General features: G+C 56.6%; 1 protein-coding gene across 3 annotated transcripts in view; it reads left to right on the top strand.

Moving 5' to 3' along the window:
• The window catches only part of BACE2 (beta-secretase 2), an 85388-nt gene that overhangs the window by 36068 nt on the left and 23404 nt on the right, over positions 1-25916 (top strand). The window contains exons 3-8 of one of the 3 annotated variants that reach the window (XM_070073147.1): positions 9325-9541; positions 12888-13016; positions 13932-14066; positions 17032-17133; positions 21486-21635; positions 25620-25788. In XM_070073147.1, coding sequence (XP_069929248.1) covers positions 9325-9541; positions 12888-13016; positions 13932-14066; positions 17032-17133; positions 21486-21635; positions 25620-25788 — 902 coding nt within the window. The remainder of the gene's footprint in view (positions 1-9324; positions 9542-12887; positions 13017-13931; positions 14067-17031; positions 17134-21485; positions 21636-25619; positions 25789-25916) is intronic. The other 2 variants (XM_070073148.1, XM_070073149.1) reach the window with 2 other exon arrangements.

Here is a 25916-nt window from a genome sequence, read left to right as displayed (position 1 = left end):
GAACCTTCAGCAGGGCTGGGGCGCCCGTTTCAGGGCTGGGGCGCCCGTTTCAGGGCTGGGGTACCCGTTTCAGGGCTGGGGTGCCCGTTTCAGGGCTGGGGTACCCGTTTCAGGGCTGGGGTGCCCGTTTCAGGGCTGGGGCACCCGTTTCAGGGCTGGGGCACCCACTTCAGGGCTGGGGTGCCCGTTTCAGGGCTGGGACGCCTGTTTCAGGGCTGGGGTGCCCGTTTCAGGGCTGGGGCGCCCGTTTCAGGGCTGGGGTACCTGTTTCTGAGTTTTGGGCTAATTCCATCCCATCAGCCGCATCCTTGCCCCCGTGTGTGCTTGCGGGTTAAATGCTGCCTTAGGTTGACACTGACCTTGCTTTTTCCCTGTGCTCTGCGTTTCCCGTGCTTCTCATGGGCTCACAGTCGAGTGAGATGTGCAGTTGCAAGGGCTGGAAAGCTTCCCTCAGGTGTAGGCTGCGTGTTACTACTTTGCCTACGCTGTCCCCAGCGGCGGAGTTGGCCGAAGGTACACTGTCAGCCGTTGTTTTTGATCAAAACCGAAGAACATGCTCTTCCCTTCCCGATGCCTGACAAAGGTTTCTTTGCTGAGCTGTGGCTCCCTGCCCTGCCGTGTTTCCGTGTGTGCTCGGGCCTCTGATGTGTCTCCGTGACAATAGGGCGGCTGGTGGGCTTGTCACCCCCTGACGCCAGCCCAGGCCTTTGGAAGCGCATGTTTAAGGCCTCCTGACGCCTCTCACAGCGATTGGAGCGTGGCTGGGAGCTCTTTGAGAAGCTCTTTGATTTGGGGATGAGACGTCAGCTGCCGATCGCCGTCTGAGTCGCCTGTCGCCGGCGGAGGCGGGTGTTCCGGTGAGCTACTGTGGAGCAAAAGCGGGCCGTGCGTTTTCCCAGACTGACTTCTTTTCCACCAATAAAAGAGCCTCGGCCAGTGGCTCGGTGGAGAGACCCAGTGTGCTCCCTTGACCCTGCACTAATCTGTCCGGGAAACTCGGCGCTCTGCGTTCTCATTGCGGTGCCTCGTCCCGGCTCCCGCGGGCTCCTGGGCCCCCACAGAGCCGCTCGTTCCCTCCCTCACCGATGCTCCTAGGTGGGATTCGGGCGTGAGAGGTGACCTGGTGGCTTCTCGGAGGAGGCTGAACCGGATGCAGAGCGATCGCCTCTCCGTGGGCCGGGGCAGCTCGGGTTGCCTGCTGGTTTCAGGGGTGGGGAACGTTCCTCCTGCCAAAGGCCACTGAATGTCGATCGCATTCTCCACGGACCCTACAGAATCATCCCCTAAAGACTGAGTCGGCCACACACCCATCAGACTCCAAGTCCCACCTGCGGTCAGGGTCAGACCTTGCCCAGCCCCGGCCCTCCAGCCCGCCTGGTGTGTGCCTGGGCAGGCGGAGCCCGAGGCACTGCCGCTGCTGCTCCTGGAGATGTGGCTTGAACAGGTGGAACCAGAGACTTCCAGGTGGCCTGGTCCCGTCCATGGGGGCCTGGTGGTTTGCAGAATCAGAGGAGTGGTGGCAGGCACCTGGGCCTGGCTGCCAAGTCCACAGGTAGCTTGCGCACTTGGCCTGAGCTGCAGAGCCCCGGGGGACTCTGGGCAGAGTTCCTCCGGTGGGGGCCTGGGACAGAGCGGACCCCAGGATTCCCCGGGCAGCCCGGGTGTTCTGCCTCCTGCGCTGTGTTGGCTCACAGTAGTCGCGTGTCGCGTCCCTCGACCAGCAAGGAAGACGCAACCCGAACTCTTCTTCAAGCAGTTTATTCAGGAACCTTGAACAAGCTTCTTCTTCCGCCTCCTTCCCTCTCCCATCCCTCTTATAGCCATCAGCACACCAATCAAAAGCAGCCAAGTGGCAAGGATTGATAGGTACAGCAATGCGGAAGCCGGAAGGGAGCTCAAACATCTCCTTATTAGGAGATGTTTGTTTCTCGCCAGTCCTTCCGGGGGGAAAGGAGCCGGCGCCATCTTTAGGGCGCCGTGCAATGGCTCCCCACAGTTCCCCCTTTTTGTTTTAGAACCAGGCATCTAAGGATTACAGGAGAAGGTAGAGGTCTGTCCCCCACTGCCAGGCATCCACCTGGAACAGCATCCTTTTCGTGGGGGTGGGATCTGGGATGCCAACCCACATGCAGACAGACTTGCCTTCCAGAGAACGTAATGGCTCGTTCTCTCTGCAGTGCTTTGCCTCGCACCCTGCACCCATGCCTAGCATTCAAGGAAGGCCAGCCATGCTTGCGGCGATTGTCCAGCCTCAAGGGCATAAAAGGCTTGAGCTATCATGGCCAATTCCCGCCGATGAGCTGTCCTCATCCTGCACAAACACCACAGACAAAATAACACAACAAGTAACAGCAACCCCGTCAAAGCTCCAAGTCCCACCCACTCCTTCAGGTTGGAGACGGCTGTGCGGATCCAGGATGACAATCCAGATGTGAAGGAGACATCCACACATGTGGAGTTCATGGTGACCACGGCAAGGCACAGTTGCTTCAAGGTGTAGTCAAATTCTGCGGACCAATTCTGCAAGAGCATCTGAGACAACTGTTTAGAGTAATTTGCTGCCTGAGTCATGTTATCGTACTGAACAGAGGTCACACACAACCCTGAAAATTTCCACTCACATCCTAGCTGAGCAAGCTGCCAGAGAGTATCCACCTGCTCCTGTACCAAATCCACACGCTGATTAACAATCATCAAGCCTCCCTTTATATGTACATTTAAGGATGTCTGAGTATCCAAAGCAGCAGCCACGGAGGCCGTCAAATTATTCAGGGTATTAGCAGTTTGAACTGTCCCTGTGAGCGCTATAGCAGCTGTTGTAGCGCCCACAGCTGCAATGGAAATGGCGGTTATAACGGCTGCAGTAACGATCCCAATCAGCAATGTTATAATGAAGATAGAGAGGCTGCTTTGTGACATTGTCTGTTTGCCGCACCAGTCGCTCAGGTAACCATCGAGAATATAGAAACATGTCCACGTCCCCATATTAAAACAGGGTCAGGTCCATACCATTGAGCAGTTAGAGGGTCTTTCCACTTCACATAGACTTGTTGTCTTTTGGTTTCAGGATGCCAGTGACGATCAGCTGCAGTTTTCCCTTGATTATCCAGTATTAGAAAATTTAAAATGAAAAGAGCATGTGATAGCCATTTTTGTGGGGAATATGCCATGGTCCCGTATTCCCCCTTTTTTATTTTTTGTAAATAATTTTTTAATGTGGCATTTGCTCGTTCCACAATACCTTGTCCCTCGGGATTATAAGGAATCCCGGTGAAGAGAGATGTGGAAGTTAGTACAGAAGTGCTTAAAAGAGTTGGAAGTATACGCTGGGCCATTGTTAGTTTTTATCTGTATAGGGGTTCCAGAACAGCAAAGGCCTGAAGGCAATGAGAGATGTTTGGCAGCCTCGCCGCATTGCGGGGTGGCAAAAACAAAACCTGAACATGTATCTAAAGAAACATGTATGTATTTTAGTTTACCAAATTCAGAAAAATGGGTAACATCTATCTGCTAAAGCTTAAGGTTTGGACATTGAGGTGATGCAAATCATGACCATGGGATGCTTCTTAGACTTTGTCAGTCCCTCTTTAAAGGATCTGACTTCTGAGCCAGAGACTGGAGCAGCTAGAAAGAAACACGTTTATAGCTGAAGTTTAGCATCATTTCACATCTTGGCACCACTTTTAATCTAAACAACCCGATTGGTTATTATCTCTGCAAGATGAGAGATATATCTTTTGACATCTCCAGGGGCCCTCTGGAGATACCAAAAGTCCAGAGAATTTAGAACTTTGATTTTCAGAAAGTCTGTTAAAGGTGCCAAGAGAACTTAGAGTATCTGGTCAAAATAGAATTCCTTAACATTTAGTCAGGGCGATTTTAATACTTTTAGACCAGATCTGATCATAATATTTAACATAACTTTTTAAGACTTAATACTTTTTATCAATCATAACTTAACAGACAGTAGAGTACACATTTACTTGGCAGAACATGAATTTTTAGGTAAACCAGAAATACAAAAACCTTGAACATAAGAGTTAGCACATGAAATTATCACATAACTCAGAACTATTTAACAGAGTTAAAAAGAGCTTACACGACCTAACTTTAGAAATGGCAGAGTAACTGATTAAGCAGACACTGTTAAAAAGAGACGTTACAGTTTTTGCAACAACAGATTTTAAGATTTACAATTGAGACCATTTTCAGATAATTAATAACAATAGTACACATTTTAAAAAAATCTCATTGTTATAACAGAAGATCAGACTTCAACTTTAGGTTAGTGTAATTTTGGCATTAACATTTAACTTATAGAAAACTCTGTAAACAATGTTTTAAAATTGTAAACTTTTTACAACTTTTCATGACTTGCTCACACCTTCTGAAACTTTATACCTGTAGTTACTTTTACAGTCTTGAATTATCATGTATGGACAACCTATGAGAATACATGCTGGCAAACTTAAAAGTCTCTCTTATCAAATTTAAGATGTTAAAAGTACACATAATACATTTTCCATATTTTACTTAGCACCGATGCCTGGATAACTTAAAACACTGAGCTATTAATGAATACCACACCATTATCTGAATTAAAAGTCAAAATTACATTTCCATGCTTTTAAGTAACATAAGGATAACACCACTTGGGCAGCAACAGTCACTAGTGCATATTTACAACTTTGAAAAGATCTTCATCCTTAAGAGAAACAAGTTTAAAGCATATCAAAGACATGTAAATGTAAAACTGAGCAAGTGAACCAAAGGGCGTTTGCATTAACCCAACTTTCTGAACCAATCTGTATTGGCTTACTTGAGTTAACAGCATAAAGGCTTGTATACACAGAATTTACTCTCATTTTTATAAGACTACTTTAGCTGAAAAGCAAAAACATGAATACAACATAGATTTGACCTCATTTACTACATTTTAATACACTTTGTATAATTTGAATTGACTCAAACAGCTGTTACTTTAACAAATTTAGAGTCCCATCCTTTGAGAGTTCCAGGGATCCGACTGGAAGCCCCAAAGTTGAAAGACTCGGTTTAGAATTTAAACTATCAGAGAGTCAAACCATTTTAGTCAAAAATTAGTACGTTTAACCAAGGCTGTGGACTAGATCTAATCAAAGTTAGGTACTCACTCAAACATTAAAGATATAACGTAAACAGCTTCATGATGCAGTTTTTCCAATCAAGACTCATACTGGCAATAGAAAAATGCGAAACCTTCAAGACACATGAAAACTCTCATTAGATAAGTTAGCTACAGCAGCACAGAAAAGAATTGATTATTAGCGTATGAGCCCATTGCTTAAGTTTTTATTAACTGTAAACAGAAAAACCCATCAAGTTGGAAAGGGTTATCGAATTAAGACTTTTCTCTAGGTCAAGATACCTGTGGAATTTTTCCTCTCTCTTTCTCCTGGCCTGTCGTGCCTCCCTTTTTGTTTTAAAAGATATTCTTTCAGTGTGCGGTGTGCTCGCTCAATTATGCCCTGGCCCTGAGGATTGTACGGCAATCCATGGACAAGTTGAACCTCCATTTTTTTGGCAAAAGGTGGTAAAGGTTTGAGATGTATAGGCCGGGCCATTATCAGTTTTTAGCACCTGGGGTCTCCCCCAGGCGGCCCATGCATCCAGACAATGAGCAATCACCGGACATTAGGGATACAATTGGGCTAGAAGGTTTAATCAGTCCTGCGGTTTCCAATATCTTTAATGCGTTCACCACATATAAGGAATCTGACAACAACTTAAAGGCAAAAGAGCACTGCTTAAGGACTTCAATAACTATTTTTAATTCCACAACTTGAGGTGAGCCTGGCTGAAACTGATGAAATACCGGGTCATTACCCTCTACCATATAAACCCCACAGCCTGTTTTTGACCCATCTGTAAATATATTTGGAGCACCTAGTAATGGCTCAGCGGCTGTAATTTTTGGAAATCCTCATTTGCCGATTCAATTCCCGTACTTGCTTTATACCAGACTCTTTGTTATCACCACACTCTTCAGACTCACTGCTGCTTTCTGAGCTACTTTCTGCACTAGTACTACTTACTGAGGAGGGGCTGCGCAACTCGGAAAGATCGGGGTACAGTTTTTTCCTAGTTCTTTTCTGACTCTCCTTCAAAGTTTTCCCTTTTTCACTGGCAGCTCTCTCGGAGCGCTCTTCCTGAAGCTCCTCCAAGGCAGCTTGACCGCTCAGAATAGCTTCACTACACTGCTCATCCTCGAGGCATGCTCGCACTAACTTCCATATTGGTCTCACTCCCCTTTTGAGATTACCCTTTTCGAATGCAAAATCCAAATCCCTGTCTAGTTTGTCCCATGAAGGGATAGTAAGGCTTCCCGAAACCCCATACCAGGGTGCAATGGTATCGCAGTTACGTAAAAACCTATGCAATGTACTAGGCTTAAGTTTCAAACCGTTTTCTCAAAGCAGCGCATTCAGCGCCAGAAAAATTGTCAAAAATTGTACTCTTTCCCTGGCCACGGGTCAGAGCTCCTTCTGCTTTTGTCACAGAACTTCCTCTGCTTTAATCGCAGAGCTATCCTCCCGCTATTGTCGCAGGACTTCCCGCTCTTATCGCGGATCCCTACCTTATTTTCCTGGGGGACTTACCAGCGCTGCCCTGACTGCAGGAAGTTCTGAGTTCGCGTTTGAGATGGTTCCCCGTACGGGCCACCAGTTGTCGCGTCCCTCGACCAGCAAGGAAGACGCAACCCGAACTCTTCTTCAAGCAGTTTATTCAGGAACCTTGAACAAGCTTCTTCTTCCGCCTCCTTCCCTCTCCCATCCCTCTTATAGCCATCAGCACACCAATCAAAAGCAGCCAAGTGGCAAGGATTGATAGGTACAGCAATGCGGAAGCCGGAAGGGAGCTCAAACATCTCCTTATTAGGAGATGTTTGTTTCTCGCCAGTCCTTCCGGGGGGAAAGGAGCCGGCGCCATCTTTAGGGCGCCGTGCAATGGCTCCCCACAGTCGCGGGGTCCTTTTTAAAAGATTTTATTTATTTTAAAAGCAGAGTTACAGACAGTAAGAGAGATAGACAGAGAGAGAGGTCTTCCATCCACTGGTTCATTCCCCAAATGGCTGTGATGGCCAGACTGGAGCTGATCCGAAGCCAGGAGCCAGGAGCTTCTTCCGGTCTCCCACGTGGGTACAGGGGCCCAAGTCCTTGGGCCATCTTCTACAGCTTTCCCAGGCCACAGCAGAGAGCAGGACTTGATCTGGCTCCACGCCACAGTGCCGACCCCCGTGGACGTTTTTAAAATGTGTTTTCTGAGATAAAAGATGCAAGCAGGAAAGGTGGAAAGGACTAACCACAAGAACGAGAGCCCCAGATCAAACCCCTGCACGCAGAGGTGGCCACTGCTGAAGGCTGAGCATAATGAAGAATTTTAGAGAGGATCTGCCAAGTTCAACATTTTCTTCCTACAATCATTTAAAATTCCTTAGCACAAAACAGCAGGTTAGGCCGCCACCTGCAACACCAGCGTCCCATGTGGGCGCCAGTTCGAGTCCTGGCTGCTCCACTTCTGATCCAGCTCCCTGCTAATGCACCTGGGAAAGCAGCGGAAGCCCCTATGTGGGCGACCTGGACGGAGTTCCGGGCTCCTGGTCTGGGCCTGCCCCATCCCTGTGGCCATTTGCGGAGTGAACTATGGATGCAATCTCTCGCTCTCCCTCTCGCTCTCTCTCCACCTCTCCCTTTCTTCTGTTACTTTTAAATAAACAAATAAAACTTTTTTCTAAAAAGGTAAATTTATTGGGCTGCACTTCCGCGAACTCTCTGAAGCACCGTCGTACTTAGGTAGAAGGCCGTGTCACCTCTCACTTAGCCGCCCCCCAGGTCGGCCCGCAGCCTGAGTGCTCCTGCAGCAGGGGCTTCCTACGCTTCGTGCTTCGTGCGGCACAGGCGCAGCAGCGATGCAGAGTGAGGGACCCTCAGGCCACAGCAGCGCCTCGGGTTGCTTGCTTTGGTGACTGCTGTGTGCCTGAGGGATCTGAAAGTCTGCGCAGTGCTGTGGGGTGGGTGTGTCCCCAGTGGCTCCTGCGTGCGTTGGAAGCCTGGATCTCCAAGTGGCAAGGTTGGGACATGGTGGAGGAGCCTGATGTGTGGGGGCCCTTAGGTCCCTGGGCTACTTCCTGGTCAGGGATTAAGGTGTTTCTCATGGAACCCTGGTGGGTGTCCCCAGAGGCTTACAGTGAAAGCCTGGGCTGGCCCTGCCCAGCCTCCTCGCCTGCTCACTGGCCATGTGGTCACCTCTCCTCACGCGCTCCTACCAGTGCCACCACTGGGAGGTGACACAGAGGGGCCCTTACCAGGGCCTGAGCTATGGGGCGTGGAGCTCGGACCCCCAGACTGTGAGCTCAGTAGACCTCTTTGCTTTATAAGGCAGCTGCCTGGGTATTTTGTGCCAGTGACAAAGCTGGCGCATGGTCTGAACGCCCAGGAACCTTCCAGAAGGCATTCCTCAGACTCCCGCCTATCATGCAAGCAGAATTTTCAAACTCACCTGGGTGTGAATGCCCTACCTGCTGCCACTCACCCCGAGAGCCACACGCACGTGGCCCTCACCTGTCCCCAAATCAGAGAGGCCTCCCGGCCAAGTACTTGCCGTCCCCTGCCCTGCCTTCTTCCCTGGGTGTCTCTCACTCCCTCCTCACTGCACGAAACACTAGGGATGAGCGTGTCCACTGTCCCTGCCTGCTGGGGTGTGCACCTGCCCTGTCCATCGTGTGACCTCGTCAGTGCCGTTCTCTTGGTAACTCTCAGCTTCGGGGTTCCGTGTGTGCCGAGTCCTGGGTCCCTCCACTGTGATGTGCGCCCCAGCATGTCCAGATGTTGGTGTGATTATTGTCCGCTTGGGGCATCAGGAGAGAGCTTGAGAGGGAGCCCTGACATCGGGGGCCGACCCGGGCCCTGAGGGGGAGGGGGTTTTGTGTGTGTGGCGCAGAGCCCTGGGCGTGGTCAGCACAAGTGCCGGCGCCTCCAGGCAGGCGGCGGTCACCTCCAGGAGTCGCTGGGCAGCGGCCAGGCAGGCGCTTGCACCCTTTGTAGGCTCACGTCCTTCCAGAAAGCACCTGGTTTTCCAGGTGTGACTCGGGCACAGGAAGAACGGAGCCCAGGACTGACGTGTGCACACGTGGTGTGCATAACAGTCGCCACAGTGTAGTGGCCGTGTTTGGGGGGCTGTCACCTTGTCACCATCAACACTGCGTGCCGCGTCGCCCAGCCTGGCCCCCGCGGCTCTCTGCACGGATCTCTGACAGAACGTGGTGGGCTTTCCTCTCCCCCGCAGGTCCAGTACCTACCGCCCCAAGGGCTTTGACGTCACCGTGAAGTACACCCAGGGGAGCTGGACGGGCGTCGTGGGCGAGGACCTAGTCACCATCCCCAAGGGCTTCAACGCGTCCTTTCTCGTCAACGTCGCCACTATCTTTGAGTCGGAGAATTTCTTTCTGCCTGGGATTAAGTGGAATGGAATACTCGGACTCGCGTACGCCACACTGGCCAAGGTAGGGTGGCTCCACGGACACGTGTCCGCCAGATCCTGGGGTGGGGGCCCCGAGCCCAGGCACCGAGGGGCTGCCACGCGGGCCCCGGCTGCCTTTGGAGACAGTGAGAATCATGTTTGAAGCAGCAGTGAATTCTAGTTCTAAGCATTCTTTAAAATGTCTTTATTTTACTCGAAAGACAGAGTTACAAAGAGAGAGACAAAGACAGAGACAGACAGAGATCTGTTTACTGGTTCACTCCCCAAATGGCCAGGGCTGGGCCAGGCTGAAGCCAGGAGCCAGGAGCTTCTTCCGGGTCTCCCACGCGGGTGCAGGGGCCCAAGCACCTGGGCCATCCTCTGCTTTCCCAGGCGCACGAGCAGGGAGCTGGCCCAGAGGTGGAATCCAGTTGGCGCCCACACGGGCTGCCGGCCTCGCAGGGGGCAGCTCCACTTCTGCTGCACAACACCAGTCCCTCTGAGCGCTTTTAAATTTAAGATGACGCATCCCTTGGCAACTTCCTGTAAAACATACTGACGACACTATCTTCGTCTTTCCTTCTGTAATTTTAAAATGTTAACAGCATCTGAATCACATTGAATGTGAAGTTTGATTAGGAGCTTTTCCTGGGATAGGAGTCAAAGTAAACATAATAAATTCAGTGTTTGCACAGAGGCGGGGCCTGCGGGCAGCCCTGGGAGACTGACAGGGAGAGGTCCCGCCCTCAGACCACCGGCACTTCCTGCAGCTTTCTCGTCACCCCAGGAGACGCCTGAAACTCCACGTAGCAATGAGCCGGGGAGAGATGGTGGACTCCTGGCCCTTGCATCAGAGTGTCCACAAACAGGCAGAATCAGATGTTCGCCAACTGTTTGTACTTGGGGCTGACCCACAGTGAATAATGTTGGTGTGCAAAGGAGGGAGGTGGGCGGGGACTTTCCACGAGACAGTTGCCAGAGGCAGGCGGGATCAGCCGCCAGGGTGTGCCTGGGGCTCCTGGGGACAGGCAGGTTTGTGTGCACCTGAGAAGGGCGGAGGGAAGCCACCTGTGCTGGCCTTGAACCTGGGAGCCACACCCTGGCCTCGTTGTTCAGCTGGAGCTCAGTGTGGAAGGAGGGAGAGTGTGCAGGGGGAACCCTTCCCCACCCCGGGGCACCCCATCCACAGGGAGGCCTCGTTCCCCACACAGAGGGAGCGTTTGTCCCGGCCCCAGGTTGTTAGCGAGTGATATGGGGTGAGGAGTGGACAGGGGAGTCCCCCCCACCGCCCTTGGCTCACAGGGGCCAGAGCCTCAGACACAGCCCTGGGAGCCAGGGGGGTCCCGGTCACTCAGCGCCCGAGCCTTCCCGGGAGGCGGGCATTGGCAAGGCTGTGTTCTCCCCATTAGTGTCCTGGAGACTGAGGGGCAGACAGGTTCACCCCCCCCCCAAGTCAGAGCCCCTGGCTGCAGAGCCAGGGCGGGGGGGGGGGAGCGCCTGAGCCCTTGGTCGTCAGTACCAACGGTGGCTCCTCTTATGCTAATGATGCAGAAGTCTTAGCCCGACCGGACTACCTGCACTTCCTACCCTGGAAAGCTTTGGGCTTCTCTTAGGGGAGGGGTCCCGATTCTCCCCATGACCTGTCACCTCTTCATCTGTGAAGCTCCAAGGTCACTGACCATTGGCTTCCCGACCCCCAGGGTTTGAGGAGACAGCAGGATTTGCAGGAAGGAGAGAGTGGCTGGACGCAGGACCCACAGCGCGGTTGGGGCTGGGGCAGCTTGGCCAGAGCACTGGGCGGTGGTCCTGGAGTGTGTGCGTCAGCCCACCCGCGGGGCCCTGAGGCGCACGCTCCTGGAAGAGGCTTGCACAGAGCAGGACCAGGGCCCTTCCCGCGGGCAGGGCTCTCCGTGTGGACGGAGCAGCTGCGAGGGGCTGTCCTGACCCCAACTTTGCTGAGAAAGCCGCAGGCCCGAGTCCCAGGGCCAGCCAGGGTGCAGCCGGGCGGTTGTTCCTGGGCATTTACTGTGGACCGCCGGCCTGAAGCGGGGGCTGTGTGTCCCTCCTTGACCCGAATACAAAGCGTCCCCCACAGGCGGTGCACGTGGCTGGTGCTGGCACCCTGCAGAGGCTGAGCTCTGTGCGCATGCGCACCGTGCCTGCGGAAGACCCCACCCCCACCCCCACCCCCCCACCTCCGCCAGGGTCCCAGCCCTCCCAAATGGCCTTAGGACCCTGTGGCATCCATGCTCCTGCAGCTGAGGGAGGTTTCGCCAGCCCCTGGGGACACGCGGTGACTGGTGGGTCACGCCAGCACCCCCAGGTGTGCAGCCCGGACCCTACACGCAAGTGTGGCGCCAACTTGCTCCAGGACCCCAGCACCTGCGCTGCCGCCGCCGCCTCCCCCTCCCCTTCCCGAGGTCCCAGTCCGGATGCGGAGCTGTGGCCGAGGGAGGGGCCGGGCAAACCGGCTCCACCGTGACGCGGCAGTGGGAGAAGCTGATTCCTCACTGTCCCTGAGCACCGCCGGTCCGAGGGCCAGGTTTCGGCGGCCCGGCGGCGCTTGTCCCTGGTCTGGGGCGGACTGTGCCCCTGGGCGAGCCGCCGCCTGTGTGCACGGTGGGAGCGGCGCCTGCAGAGGCATGGAAGTGCGGCGGCAGCCTGGAAAGGCCCCGCGGTGTCGCAGATGAGGATCCGTGGCCCGCCCTGACCCACTTGCACGCCTGATCCGCGGTCAGCACCTCCGCCTCCTGTTGTTCCAGCAGAGCTGTGGCCAGAGGAAAAGTACCAGGCAGGAGGCGCGTCACGGGAGATTTCTGAATCCGCACCGCCATCACGCGCGGTTTCTTGGGCAGCAGGAGACGCCGAGCGGGACTAGGCCGTGGCGGCGCATGCCCGGTGCCTGTGGGTTGTCTCAGGCTGCAGCCGCAGAAGGCGTGGACTGGCCTGGCTGTTCCTCCACGCGGCGAGCCACAGGGGCGCCCCCCTCGCCCCGGCCCCAGAGGCCTGCGCTGGGGCTGCCCTGGGTGCCCTGTGCACCTGCACGACCGTCTTAGCGGCATCCCTGGAAGGCGCCGTCCCTGGCCATCGCTCCTCGGGTTATTTTCTTTCTGGGACGTGTGAAAGGGTCCTGCCTCCCCCTCAGTCCCCACCCCCACCCCGGGCACGATGTGCAGGTGCCTCCAGATTTTAACAAAGCCGCATGCCTCTCTCGTGCTCATCAGCCTTGTTTAACTTCGCTCCCAGGCTAGCCAGAGAGCCCAGGGGAAACCCGAACCATGATACAGGGGCTTCTCCCTTCTCCCGAACAGAGACCAGGGGTGCCGCCCGTGCTGCCTGCGCGGGGTCACCCTGCTCCACGCCCTCTCTCTCTCTGTCGCCCTCCGCAGCCCTCCAGCTCCCTGGAGACGTTCTTTGACTCCCTGGTGGCGCAGGCGAGAATCCCCGACGTGTTCTCCATGCAGATGTGCGGGGCGGGCCTGCCGGTGGCCGGATCCGGTACCAACGGAGGTAGTCTTGTGGGTATCTTTTAGTCTTAAAGGGGACGAAAAATCACAAACACGCGGGGCTGGTTTATTTCCGTGTCGCCAACGACCTGCTCAGAGGCATTGGGCGCGTAAGCACACGGAGGAAGCGCGGGGGTTGATAACCCTGCCCGTAGGGGCTTCCACAGCTGGAGAGCAGTGCGTTCAGCCGCTACGGCGCTGAGTCCTCCGGCCGCCTGGAGGGACGGCTCTCGGCCCTTACCCGGGACCTTTGGAGGGAGGGGTGGCTTTCTGTTGGGTGGGGGAGGGGCAGATGGGGAACAGGAGGCCTGGCTGGTCTCACCTGGGTTGGTGGACACACTGGGTGGAGAGACACATCCTCTCCTTTGTTCCTCCCTCTCCCTTCCCCCCTCCCCCTCCCCCCCCCCACACGTGTGCACACAGTGCATGGCAATGGTGTTTCCTTCTACATACTCAAGGCCCCCAGCACTCAGACGTCTGAAGGAGGTGACAGGAGCAGTGCACGGGAAGGGACCCGGGGGGCAGAGACCACCTCCACCCCTGCTCCCACCTGCTGCTCCAGGCTCCTCACCCCCCTCCTGAGGGAGGCAGCCTGGCCCCTGTGGGGAGGGGGGGTGATGCTGCGGGTTTGCACAGGGATGCCCCGCCCTCTGCTCCCCTCTCTTGACCCTCGTGGCTCCGTGGGCTTGGCTGCTCCACAGCGTTTCCTGGGGGAGGTGTCCAGCTCTGAGGACGCGCGGCCTTTAGGTGATGGACGGACGCCGCCCTCGGAGGCAGGCCAGCAGCGGCCCCTGCTTCGCCTGCGTGCCTCGCATTTGTCCCAGCCCAGCCCAGGGAAGTGCATCCAGGGAGGGGCCCCTCACGGCTCGGCCTCTCTGTGGAACCTGTGGGGTTTTCTCTTACACCTGTAAATATTTGCCTTCCCAGGTCCTGGGTGGAATTGAACCGAGTCTGTACAAAGGGGACATCTGGTATACCCCGATTAAGGAGGAGTGGTACTACCAGATAGAAATCCTGAAGCTGGAGGTTGGGGGCCAGAGCCTGAACCTGGACTGCAGAGAGGTATCCGCCCTGGGGTCTCACTGTGTGTGTGTGACTATGCGTGTGTGTGTGTGCATGTGTGTGAGTGTGCATGTGTGAGTGTGTGTGTGTGTGTGTGCATGTGAGGCCAGAGCCTGAACCTGGACTGCAGAGAGGTATCCGCCCTGGGGTCTCGCTGTGTGTGTGACTATGCGTGTGTGTGTGTGAGTGTGCATGTGTGTGAGTGTGCATGTGTGAGTGTGTGTGTGTAAGGCCAGAGCCTGAACCTGGACTGCAGAGAGGTATCCGCCCTGGGGTCTCCTGTGTGTGTGAGTGTGTGTGTGAGTGTGCATGTGTGTGAGTGTGCATGTGTGTGTGCATGTGTGTGAGTGTGCATGTGTGTGTGTGCATGTGAGGCCAGAGCCTGAACCTGGACTGCAGAGAGGTATCCGCCCTGGGGTCTCGCTGTGTGTGTGTGTGAGTGTGAGTGTGTGTGTGTGAGTGTGTGTGTGAGTGTGTGTGTGTGTGTGCATGTGAGGCCAGAGCCTGAACCTGGACTGCAGAGAGGTATCCGCCCTGGGGTCTCGCTGTGTGTGTGTGTGAGTGTGTGTGTGTGTGAGTGTGCATGTGTGTGAGTGTGCATGTGTGAGTGTGTGTGTGTAAGGCCAGAGCCTGAACCTGGACTGCAGAGAGGTATCCGCCCTGGGGTCTCGCTGTGTGTGTGTGAGTGTGTGTGTGTGTGCGTGTGTGTGTGTGCATGTGTGTGAGTGTGTGTGTGCATGTGTGTGGTGTGTGTGTGTGTGAGGCCAGAGCCTGAACCTGGACTGCAGAGAGGTATCCGACCTGGGGTCTTGCTGTGTGTGTGTGAGTGCGTGTGTGTGTGTGTGTACACGTGTGTGAGTGTGTGTGCATGTGTGCACATGTGTATGTGTGCACGTGTGTGCACTCCTGGGCCCCTGAGACAGCACAGCTCATCAGCAGGAAGTCAGAACTGCATTACTTTCCGAGATCAATCCCAGGCTCCCTGTGTGGGAAGAGACAGGGCCTTCTGTGTGACCATTTAAACCGATGGATTCCATCCACACCCCAACCCACCCCACCCCCAAAACTGCTTCTTCTCAACCACTTGTCTTAATAGGGTAAATTTAGCATAGGAAAAGTGGAATTAAAAGGTGAGCTTATTTTGGTCCCAAAAACAATTTGAGGGTTGGTGTCATGGCATCACAGGCTCCGTCTGTGACACCAGCATCCCATGTAGGCGCTGGTTCGAGACCCAACTGCTCCACTTCCAATCCAGCTCCCTGCTAATGCACCTGGGAAAGCAGTGGAAGGTGGCCCAAGTGCCTAGGCCCCTGCACCCATGTGGGAGACCTGGAAGAAGCTCCTGGCTCCTGGCTTCAGCATTGCGGCCATTTGGGGAGTGAACCAATGGTTAGAAGATCTCTCCCCCGTCCCCTCCCCCACTCCTCCTCCTCCTCCTCCTCCTCCTCCTCCTCCTCCTCCTCCTCCTCCTCCTCTGTAACTCTGCCTTTCAACTAAATAAAAAATATTTTTTAAAACTTCGAAATCCATGCAGTTTTTCTCATAGCATACATTTTTCCATGAACTTTTTCAAGACCCCTTGTATGCATAGATTACATAGATAATTACATAGATAACTTTTAAAAAGGTTTATATATTCATTTTTTTGAAAGGCAGAGTTACAGAGAGGAATGGAGAGACAGAGAGATCTCCCACTTACTAGTTCACTCCCCAAATATTTGCAAAGGCTGGAGCTGGGCCAGGCCAAAGCCAGGAGCCTGGAACTCCATCCGGGTCTCCCACGTGGGTGCAGGGGCCCGAGGACCTGGGCCGTCCTCTGCTGCTTGCCCAGCTGCATCAGCAGGGAGCTGGATCGGAAGTGGAGCAGCCGGGCCTCAAGCTGATGCTCACGTGGGCTGCCGGCGTTGCAAGTGGCAGCTTAATAGGCTCCCCTCGGCCCTGGCCCCTCAGATTCTTTTTTGCACCAAAACAACCTTATCTGTTGATCCTATTTTCCACACACTTTGTGACGTCCTGAGGAAGACGAGTGAGGGCTGTGTGGAGCTTGGTTCTCACCATTCTCCTGGTGTGACCCTATGAGAGTGGCATTCACAGGTTTATTTAAACGGAGCTGGACAGAGGAGGCCTAAAAACAAGCAAAATAAAACTGAAGCGCTCCTCAGCTTCCCCCAGCCACAGCTCTGACGCTGTGCGCAGCCTGCCCGAGCCGCAGGGGTAGGAGTGGACGGCTGTGGTCAGATCTCAGCTCCCTGTGTCCACACGGCTCACTGCACGTCTGCTTGCATGTGGCACACACGGTCCTGGGCACTCGAGGGAGCCTCTGTCTTCACCACCACTCTAGGGGGCTTTTTATCATTATTATTTGAAAGGCAGAGTTACAGAGAGAGAGAGAGAGAGAATTCTTCTGTTTGCTGGTCACTCCCCGGGTGACCGTGACAGCCAGGCCAAGGCCAGACGCCTGGTTCTCCAATCCAGATCTCCCACGTGGCACCAGGGCCACCTTCCGCTGCTTTCCCAGGCCATTAGAGGAAGCTGGATGGGAAGTGGAGAGCCCACGTGGGGTGCCGGTGTCACAGGCGGTGGCTTTACCTGCTGCGCCTCGACGCCCACCCCTCAACATTCCACTTCAACCTCTGAAGACAGAGGACTGTCCCTCTGCCCCGCGAGGGGTTTCTTGAGAATTTGAGTAAGGACAGAGCTCTGCCTGGGGCTGGCTGCAGGCTCAGCTTACGTCACTTCCCTTTCCTGGGCTTCCGTCTCCGTGTCTGGGAAGAGAGGCTGTTGGGCTGGAAGCAAGATCCGGGTGCCAACCTCTGACGATGTGAGCGGACTTGCAGCTAAGAGCTGCCCGCGGCTGCCCGGGTCAGCAGACACCAGGCGCTGGGTGATGGGGCGGGGGCGGGGCGTGCACATACAGAGCCGCTGTCACTCACCGCCCTGTCCCCTCCTGTGTCGCCCCTTCTAGTACAACGCAGACAAGGCCATCGTGGACAGCGGCACCACACTGCTGCGCCTGCCACAGAAGGTGTTTGATGCCGTGGTGGAAGGCGTGGCCCGTACGTCTCTGGTGAGTGCCGGGTGCCCGGGTGACACGGGCTTGGGTGCGAGTGGGCGGGAGCCTCCCTGTGTGTCCTGGTGCTGTCCACACCGTGACTCTCCCTGGAGACGGTGAAGTGAGGTTTCCCTTTTCTTAGCCATTACGTAGTAAGTTAGTCTCACCCTCTGATGTTAGTAAGCAAATCATGCCTTCGTTCTGACCCCAGAGACCTCGGATCTGCACATGCAATGTTTTAGAATTATCTAGTTCATGTTGTTGTTGTTTTTAATCTGAGAAAAAAACTCTCACTAATAGGCTCTAAGCAGTACATCAAGCATATATTTCTGAAAAAAAATAAGAAAAAGTGCTTGGGAAGCTCTGTCTGCACCCCAACTTTCAAATCTATCAATCGTAAATATATAGATCGATAGATATATTGAATGACTGATTGACTTCTGGCCTTTAAAACAAGGCACCCAAAAACCTACGGGACCTTGGCCTTCATCCATGCTCTCGGGCACCAGAACCCCTGTAGCTGACACCGTGATTTCTTCCACAGAAGACAAAGCCAAGTGGCCAGTCTGATGTCTGCTGGTGCCCACGCTCTGAGACAATGTGGTTGGGGGACCGGGCTGATGGCATTCCGAGTGGGACCCCAACTCTCAGAGCAGGTCCAGGCAGCAGGGGGCCAGGGCAGTCCGAGTCAGCCTCGTCTGTACCAGGCTGTGCCCAGGGGCCTGGGAGTGGGGTCCAGCCCTCCGGGAGCCTCCCTCGGCTCTGGTGGCCCGTGGGGGGCTTGGGGTAGGATGCCTGGGGGCAGTACAAAGAGCACTTCCACCCCAGCCACGGAGCTTCTGCCACTTCCTGGGGGAGAAAAACCATACTTTGGGCTTCTCAGGCATCTCCCCAACACCTCTGCACTCAGGAGCCCCACGCAGGCCCACCAGAGTCAAGTGTTTCCCGCACGAAGCCTTCATCCCACTGCCCACGGGGGTGGCAGAACTCCAAGGCCTTGCACAGGAAAACACACGGTGGCTGCCTTGTCCCAGCTCACAGCAGGAGCACGGGACGCGCGAGAGGCTCTGGTCCACCTGCAGCGAACAGGCCCAGTCTGACAGTGCCGCGGTGCGGGCCGGTGCTGTGGCGCAGTGGGTTAAGCTGCCCGCGACACTGATGTCCCATCCGAGTGCCGGTACGAGTCCTGACTGCTCCACGTCCAATCCAGCGCCTGCTAATGCGCCTGGGAAAGCAGCGGAAGATGGCCCAAGTGCTTGGGCCCCTGCACACGCCTGGGAGACCCGGAAGAAGCTCCTGGCTCCTGGCTTCAGGCTGGCCCAGCCTTGGCTGTTGCAGCTATTTGGGGAGTGAACCAGTGAATGCAAGATTCATTCTCTGTCTCTCTCTCTCTCTCTCGCCCTCTCCCTGTCTCTGTAATTCTGCCTTTCAAATAAATAGATATGTATTTAGAGAGAGAGCAAGAGAGCGCGTGCTGTGCAAAGATTAGCACCCAAATCAGCAGAGCAAATCAGCAGCGTGGGGTGGGGGGTGGGGGCGGGGCTGACCAGCAGGCCCTCGGCACCAGCGGCTCTCAGGGCCGCGGCTGGGAGCAGCCACTGTAGGAAGCCAGAGCCAACCTCTCTCTCTTTTGCAATATCTGCTGAATCAGAAAAAAAAGAAGGCAGATCCAGTTTTTTGAACCTTAAATTTAGAATGTTGTTAAAAATCAGAGCATCCTTAAAATAAGGAGCCATATGCCGGTCTCGTAAATGGTAAAGATGCACACGGGTGTCTGCGAGCTCCGTGTTCCGGAAGTCGCCCCATCGGAGCTGTGAGTGTTTCACGAGTGAGCCGAGGCTGTGTCTGCAGCCTGCGACCTCCCCCCCACCCCCCCGCCAGCCGCTGGGCAGCCCGGCCTCCGCGGAGGGGCTGACGGCCTGCGCACTGCTGACCGCATCGCCCGGCTGCCCCACGGCCACCGCCGGGGTGAGAGAACCACCAGGGCCAGATTCGTTTGCGGCATCTCGAGTTACCTTGCGATGTCACCCGGGGCCTGCGCCAGGCAGACACACCCGGGAGGCTGCTGGTCTTGGGTCTCGCCAGTTGTCGCGTGGGCCAGCGATGCACCAATTCTTTTATCTGCCGGGCTTATGGCTCTCGGACCTGGGTCACCTTTCGAGCTGAGGCTGGAAGGGCCATGCAGATGTGGGGCTGTGCCCCAGGCACGGGTTGTGCACATGAGATTCTCCAAGGTAGCGGTTTGTGGGAAGGAGCCTGCATATCGGGCAAGGCAGGGCGTGCAGGTGCACACGGGGTCACGGGCGCCAGGGCTCTGGCTCCAGACTCCCAGGTAAGCAGCACGGCTCTGGGGCAGTAAGTCAGCCGTCCGACTCAGCTGTGCCACTTTGGCCAGTCCCCTGTCTCCCCGGAGCCCCCTGCTGTCTGCACACGGGAGCTGGCCGGACTCTGGCACTGGAGCCCCGTGCTCACTGTGGGCCTGGCCACCCTTTGCCCTTCACCGAGTCCAGCACAATGACCCCGCCCCCCGCAACCTCTCACCAGCTCGCCGTGAAGAGCTCCCCTCGACTTTGCATTTTTGGAAAGCAAAAGCATACCAGCGCCGGCATTAGGAACTTTGCAAAGCAGTCAGCGCAGCGTGGCAGTGAGCGTGGTGGGTGAACGGGCAGGGCGCCGTCTCCCCACTCCCGTGGTAGCCCCCAGCAAGGTAGCACCCAGCACCTGCTCCGTACTCGGTAGGTGGCTGTGCCCAGGTCACCCAGTGGCACCCAACGTTCTGTTCGCTTCTCGCCGACCCCAGCTTCCTGTCTCCTTGCTGTCGGCCCCTGGACTCCTGTGATGCCGCGTGCCCACCCCCCGGACGCCCCCTGCCCGTGCCCCTCCTTGTGGGGTCTCCCTCGCCAGCCTGTTCCTCTGGCTGGGCCGAGGCCCCTCTTCTGCACGACCCCTGTGCTGTTGCGTCCACAGCCCTGCCTGTGACTCTCGGGGGGCCGTGTCCAGCCCAGGCCCGTCCCCTGGACCTCCAAGGACTCCAAGCTAAGGAGACACACACACGTCCACGTGGACGCCCTGCTCACACCCTGACCCCTGACACATGAAGGGCTGGGTCACTGACAGCACCCGCTGCCCACCCAGCCTCATCTCGCCTCCCTTCTCACCCTCAGCGCCATCTTCCCCTGCCGTGACCCACGTCGGCCAGCGGGCAGGGTCCACCCAGCACCCTGGGCTGTGCCTGCCCCCGCAGGGTCCACCCAGCATCTGGGCTGTGCCCCCCTTTAGGGTCCACCCAGCACCTGGGCTGTGCCTGCCCCCGCAGGGTCCACCTAGCATCTGGGCTGTGCCCGCTCACCCCCGCAGGGTCCACCCAGCATCTGGGCTGTGCCCACCCACCCCCGCAGGGTCCACCTAGCATCTGGGCTGTGCCCGCCCCTGCCATGACCCCCCTGCTCCTTCCCCAGGGAGGCTCCCTGGACAGACAACCCCTGCCCCATCACAGCTCCTCCCGGCTGTGCCCCCAGGGGCCGGGGGCTGGGTTACAGGAGCCACTTCAGACCAGCTCTGCCAGGGCCTACTCTGCACAGGACTTCCTGTGGGGGCCTCGCAGGTCCCCTGAACTCACAGCCTCCGCAGCCGGGCTGGGGGCAGACGGCACTGCCCTGAGGGGAGGAGCAGGTGCATCCTGTGCTGGCGGCCACCTGGTGTCCCTGGAAGCCATGCGTTTCCCCACGGGCATTTCTTGGGTCTCTGGGTGCTACATGTGAGGACTACATGGACAGGAGAGGACCCCTCTGCCCTTCCAAGGGCTTAGAGTCCAGTGCAGGAAACAGAAGTGAGTCACCCAGCAAGTATGACTTGCCGCCTGCCACCAGCAGGAAGGCCACGAGCTATGCATGAAAGTGTAGTCTTGTTGTGTTGGGAAGTCAGGGAGGACTTCCTGGAGGAAGAGGTGCCTGAGCTGCTATCCAGAGGACAGAATGTTCCAGAAGAGCAGAGGGCTCACACTGGGGCTCTGCTGGGCCCAGGGAATTCAGAGGGCAGCTGAGCCCAGAAGGGCCTTGAGGGCCATGTTTGGAATTTGTTCTTGTTCCTAAAGGGCCATCGCCCACCGCTGTGTGCCCTGGGCCAGGTGGCTGCGCCTCTCTGTGCTTTGGACTCCCCGTAGTAAAGCGAGGGGGTGATGTCGCCCCCACGGCGTCGGTCAGCGCAGGTCACTCTGCCTGCACCCTCACTCCAACAGGGCCCCGCTCTGTGCACACCAAGCAGCCTTTATCCCCGAGGGCTCCAGCAAGGGCACCGAGCCAGCCAGGCGCGGCTTCCTGTGGATGTGCCGGGCTGGCGCCGATGCTCCGGCGTCTCGTTCTGCCTAGATTCCGGAATTCTCAGACGGCTTCTGGACGGGGTCCCAGCTGGCGTGCTGGACGAACTCGGAGACGCCCTGGTCCTACTTCCCCAAGATTTCCATCTACCTGAGGGACGAGAACTCCAGCCGCTCCTTCCGCATCACCATTCTGCCGCAGGTACGCACTTGGCGTGAGCGCTTCCCGGGGAGCACGCGTCACCCCGTGTTGCAGACCCATTGCACGGCTGTGCTCCTCACTCAGCCAGGGGCGTGTTGGGGTGCAGAATGTCACCCACACAGCGGGCAGCCCGGCCGACCCCCACATGGTACCAGGGTCTGGGAGGGACAAGAACGGCCACCATCCTTTCCATGGTGCTGCCCGCCAAGCTCAAGGCCAACCCAGGGTCACCGGCTGGGCACTGAGACCGCCCCCCCTCAGGGGGAGGAGCCAGCCTACAAAGGGCGTGGCTACAGGATGGCTGCCACAGCCCCCTCAACTCACCTGTCTCCTGTTCTGTGTCTCTGAAGACTAAAACTGCCCTGGGCGTGATCGTTATCTTTCTACAGTGCTGAACACAGAGACTGTGCCCTCCGCAGTCTGGTCTCCCCACCCCCATTCCCCATGCCCTGGCTCCTGTCTGCTGTCACCGCCTCCCCTGGACCCCAAGGTGTTGTCCGTGCGTCTCAAGTCCCCCTGGGACTTCGGGGTGCCGTCTGTGTACCCACTCTGTCCTGTTCAGAATTGCTGTCACACTAATCTCCCTCAGCCACGGCTCAGCTCCCCTGCTGCGAGAAGTCAGTGGGTCCCCAGGGTGTAGCTCCTGGCCTAGGCCTGGCTTCCCATGCCCCCTCCCACGGCCTGTCCACCCCCAACCCCTCCCCGCCCCCTACTCGTCCAGCCTCCCGCGCTGACTTCCTGTTACCCTGCTCCACGCTGCTCCTGCTGCTGCTCGCGACCCCCGGCACGAAGGCCCCCGTCCTCCCTCCATCCGGGTCCCTCCCACCCACCATGCTGCTGCGTAGGACAGAAAGCTTCAAGGGAAACGCGGCCCCACGGGGGACTCGCGTGCTGGGTGCGGGAGGCCTGAGTTACGTGCCAGGCTGTGCCCTTGGCTCACGCTGCGTCTTGAGCAAACCACCGAGCCCCGCGCCTGTCCATCTCTCTGACTCTAAGAGAGAAGCGGTAATCCTCACCGGCAACATTTCCAGGAGAACACACGATCCCTGGATGAGTGCCACTGCACGCCCTGGCGTTAGGGTGATGTTTCCAGCCTCTTTGAAATAATGCGCTTTTGGGCCGGCGCCACGGCTCAATAGGCTAATCCTCTGCCTGTGGTGGCGGCACACCGGGTTCTAGTCCCAGTTGGGGTGCCAGATTCTGTCCCGGTTGCCCCTCTTCCAGGCCAGCTCTCTGCTGTGGCCAGGGAGTGCAGAGGATGGCCCAAGTGCTTGGGCCCTGCACCCCATGGGAGACCAGGAGAAGCACCTGGCTCCTGCCTTCGGATCAGCGCAGTGCGCCAGCCACAGCAGCCATTGGAGGGTGAACCAACAGCAAAGGAAGACCTTTCTCTCTGTCTCTCTCACTGTCCACTCTGCCTGTCAAAAAAAAAAAAAAAAAGAAAGAAAGAATGCGCTTTTGATGATTAAATTATGCTCGGCTGGCCAGCGAGCTGGGACATCATTTCTTCCTTGTGGTTTGTAACGCATGTCACCGCCCCGCTGGGCGCGTGTGCCAGACGACACGTGGCCTAAGGCTGCATGCAGAGCCGGGGCCGCTATGAAGTGGTGGCGTGAGCAGGCATTCGGGAGAACTGTCGGTGTCCAGGGCAGAACGGGGCGGGCCCTCGGAGCGGAAGGCTGGGCACCTGGCGCATGCGGGAGAGGGGTGAAGGAGCAGCCCCTTCATTTGCATATCTGCATATGCATTCATAGTCAATCTCCCTTAGGAACCCGGGGTGGGGGGTGCTGGTCTGGGTTGACTTTGCTGTGTTCACACTTTTGGTTCCTACAAGTGTGCCGCTTTCCCCGCCGTATTCCTGGTTTCCCACGTAGCCTTTGCCTGCTGTGGTCCTGTGAGGCCGTAGAGAGGGGCGGGAGACGCCTGGGCACACAGGCTCCACGTGCTGCTGTCACTGTCGGCACGACTCCGCCCAGCAGCTTCTTACTAACGTTGAGGGCAGCCACGGGCTCCCAGCCGACGAAGATGCTGGCCGGGCCCCCGCCTGCGACCCTCCGGGCGCGGGCAGTGATGGGTGGGCAGCATTGTGTGTGCAGGAGAGCCAGGTCTCTGTCTTGGCTGACATTGTCACAAAAAGGCCAGTCTGGGATTCCGTCCCAAGCAAGTCCCCCAGGGCACAGCCAGGGTGACGCGTGGGAGACAGGAGCCCGGTGGTCCTGGGGTCGCAGCACCAGGTGCCCTGCGATAACTGTGTGTGTTTTCTTATGGATTAGAACATTCAAAGGCGGTGTGTGTATGTGGTATATGTGGTGTATGGTGTGTGTGTGGTTTGTGTGTGCTATGGTTGTGTGTGTGTGTGTGGTGTATACATGGTGTAGTATATATTTGTTATATATGTGTGGTGTGGTTGTTTGTGGTGTATATGTGATGCGTGTGTGGTTGTGTGTGTGTGGTACATATGTCGTGTGTTATGGTGTGGTTGTGTCTCTGATGCATATGTGATGTGTATATGTGGTGTGTGTGTGGTTGTGTGTGATGTACATGTGGTGTGTATGCGCTGTGGTTCTGTGTGTGGTGTGTGTGTGGTGTATATGTCGTGTGTAGTGTGGTTGTGTGTGTGGTATATATGTCATGTGTGTGGTGTGGTTGTGCCTCTGTGATGTATATGTGATGTGTGGTGTATATTTCATGTATATGGTATATATGTGGTGTGTGTGGTATATATGCCATATGTATGGTATATATGTGGTGTGTGTGTGGTTTGTGTGTGGTGTATATTTCATGTGTATAGTACACATGTGTGTGGTGTATGGTATACATGTGGTGTGTGTGGTTGTGTATGTGTGTGGTGTGTATTTCATGTGTATAGTACACATGTGTGTGGTGTATGGTATACATGTGGTGTGTGTAGTTGTGTATGTGTGTGGTGTATATTTCGTGTGTATAGTACATATGTGTGTGGTGTATACCTTGTGTGTATGGTATACATGTGGTGTGTGTGGTGTGGTTGTGTCTCTGTGGTGTGTGTGGTGCAGGTGTGGTGTGTGTGTGTGCGTGTGTGTACATGTGGTGCAGGTGTGGTGTGCGTGTGTGCGTGTGTGTCTCCGGGACCCACTGCGGCAGGGGCCCAGGGACGGAGGCCCTGGCGTGCTGTGGGGCTGCAGACGCCGAAGGCAAAGCAGCTGCGGTGCAGGTGCCGAGGGGCAGCAGGCGAGGGAGGAGGCGGGGCAGCCGTCCTCTCCGAGGCCACGAAGACAGAGACCCAGCGTGGGGGGCGTCAGCTGCGCCCGCTGGCACGGGCCCTCACAGTTACTCACCTGCTCCCCCGGAGAGGGGCCGCTTCAGAGGAACCGGGAGGTGTGGCACCGTCACTGTGCCCTGATACCGAGGGCAGCGCTGGCATTGAACCGAGTGCTTGACAAGTGACTGCTGGGAAGACGGGCGGGTCGATGGGCGGGTGCACGGACAGATGGATGGATGGATGGATGGACGGATGATGGACTGACTGGTGAGTGGTGGCTGGATGCTGAGTGGGTGGTTGGATGGGTAGTTGGATGCGTAGATGGACAAGACTGATGGACAGACTGGTGAGTAGGTGATGGATGGGTGGGTGGCTGGATGGACAGATGGATGGACAGACTGATGGACAGACTGGTGGGTAGGTGGGTCGTTGGATGGGAGGGTGGGTGGGTGGGTGAAGGGACTGATGGACAGACTAACAGACGATGGGTGAGCCGACGAGGGGACAGATGAATCGATGGACATGTAAGCCGTGTACAGTTAAAGTGGTCCCTGTGTGTCACCGTGTGTCTGTGCCTTGCACAAGGGCTGACCCCAGCTTCCCTTGCGTGCTGGACACAGACAAATCAGCCTGCCTCTTCCGGGGCCCCGCCTGTCCCCTGGGAGGGGTGGGCGCACGCTGCGCCTCGCTCGTGCTGGACCTCGCCCGGCTCACGGTGTCCCCCGGTTGTCCTCCCCCCGCAGCTCTACATCCAGCCCATGGTGGGGGCCGGCCTGAACTATGAGTGCTACAGATTCGGCATCTCCCCCTCCACCAACGCGCTGGTGATCGGCGCCACCGTCATGGAGGGCTTCTACGTCGTCTTCGACCGAGCTCGGAGGAGGGTGGGCTTCGCGGCAAGCTCCTGCGCAGGTGAGTGGCTCCCGCGCCCACCGGAGACCTGGGCGTGGCGGCAGCCGCGGGTGGCCACTCTTGATCTCAATTTGGCGATGACTGTACTTAGGTTTGGGGTACGGGGCGGCACTTCAATACGTGTTCCT

This window comes from Oryctolagus cuniculus, chromosome 4, assembly GCF_964237555.1.
Source record: "Oryctolagus cuniculus chromosome 4, mOryCun1.1, whole genome shotgun sequence".
Taxonomy (NCBI): Eukaryota; Metazoa; Chordata; class Mammalia; order Lagomorpha; family Leporidae; genus Oryctolagus; species Oryctolagus cuniculus.
The sequence above is the reverse complement of the archived record's forward strand: the minus strand, read 5'-3'. Positions and strand labels throughout refer to the sequence as shown.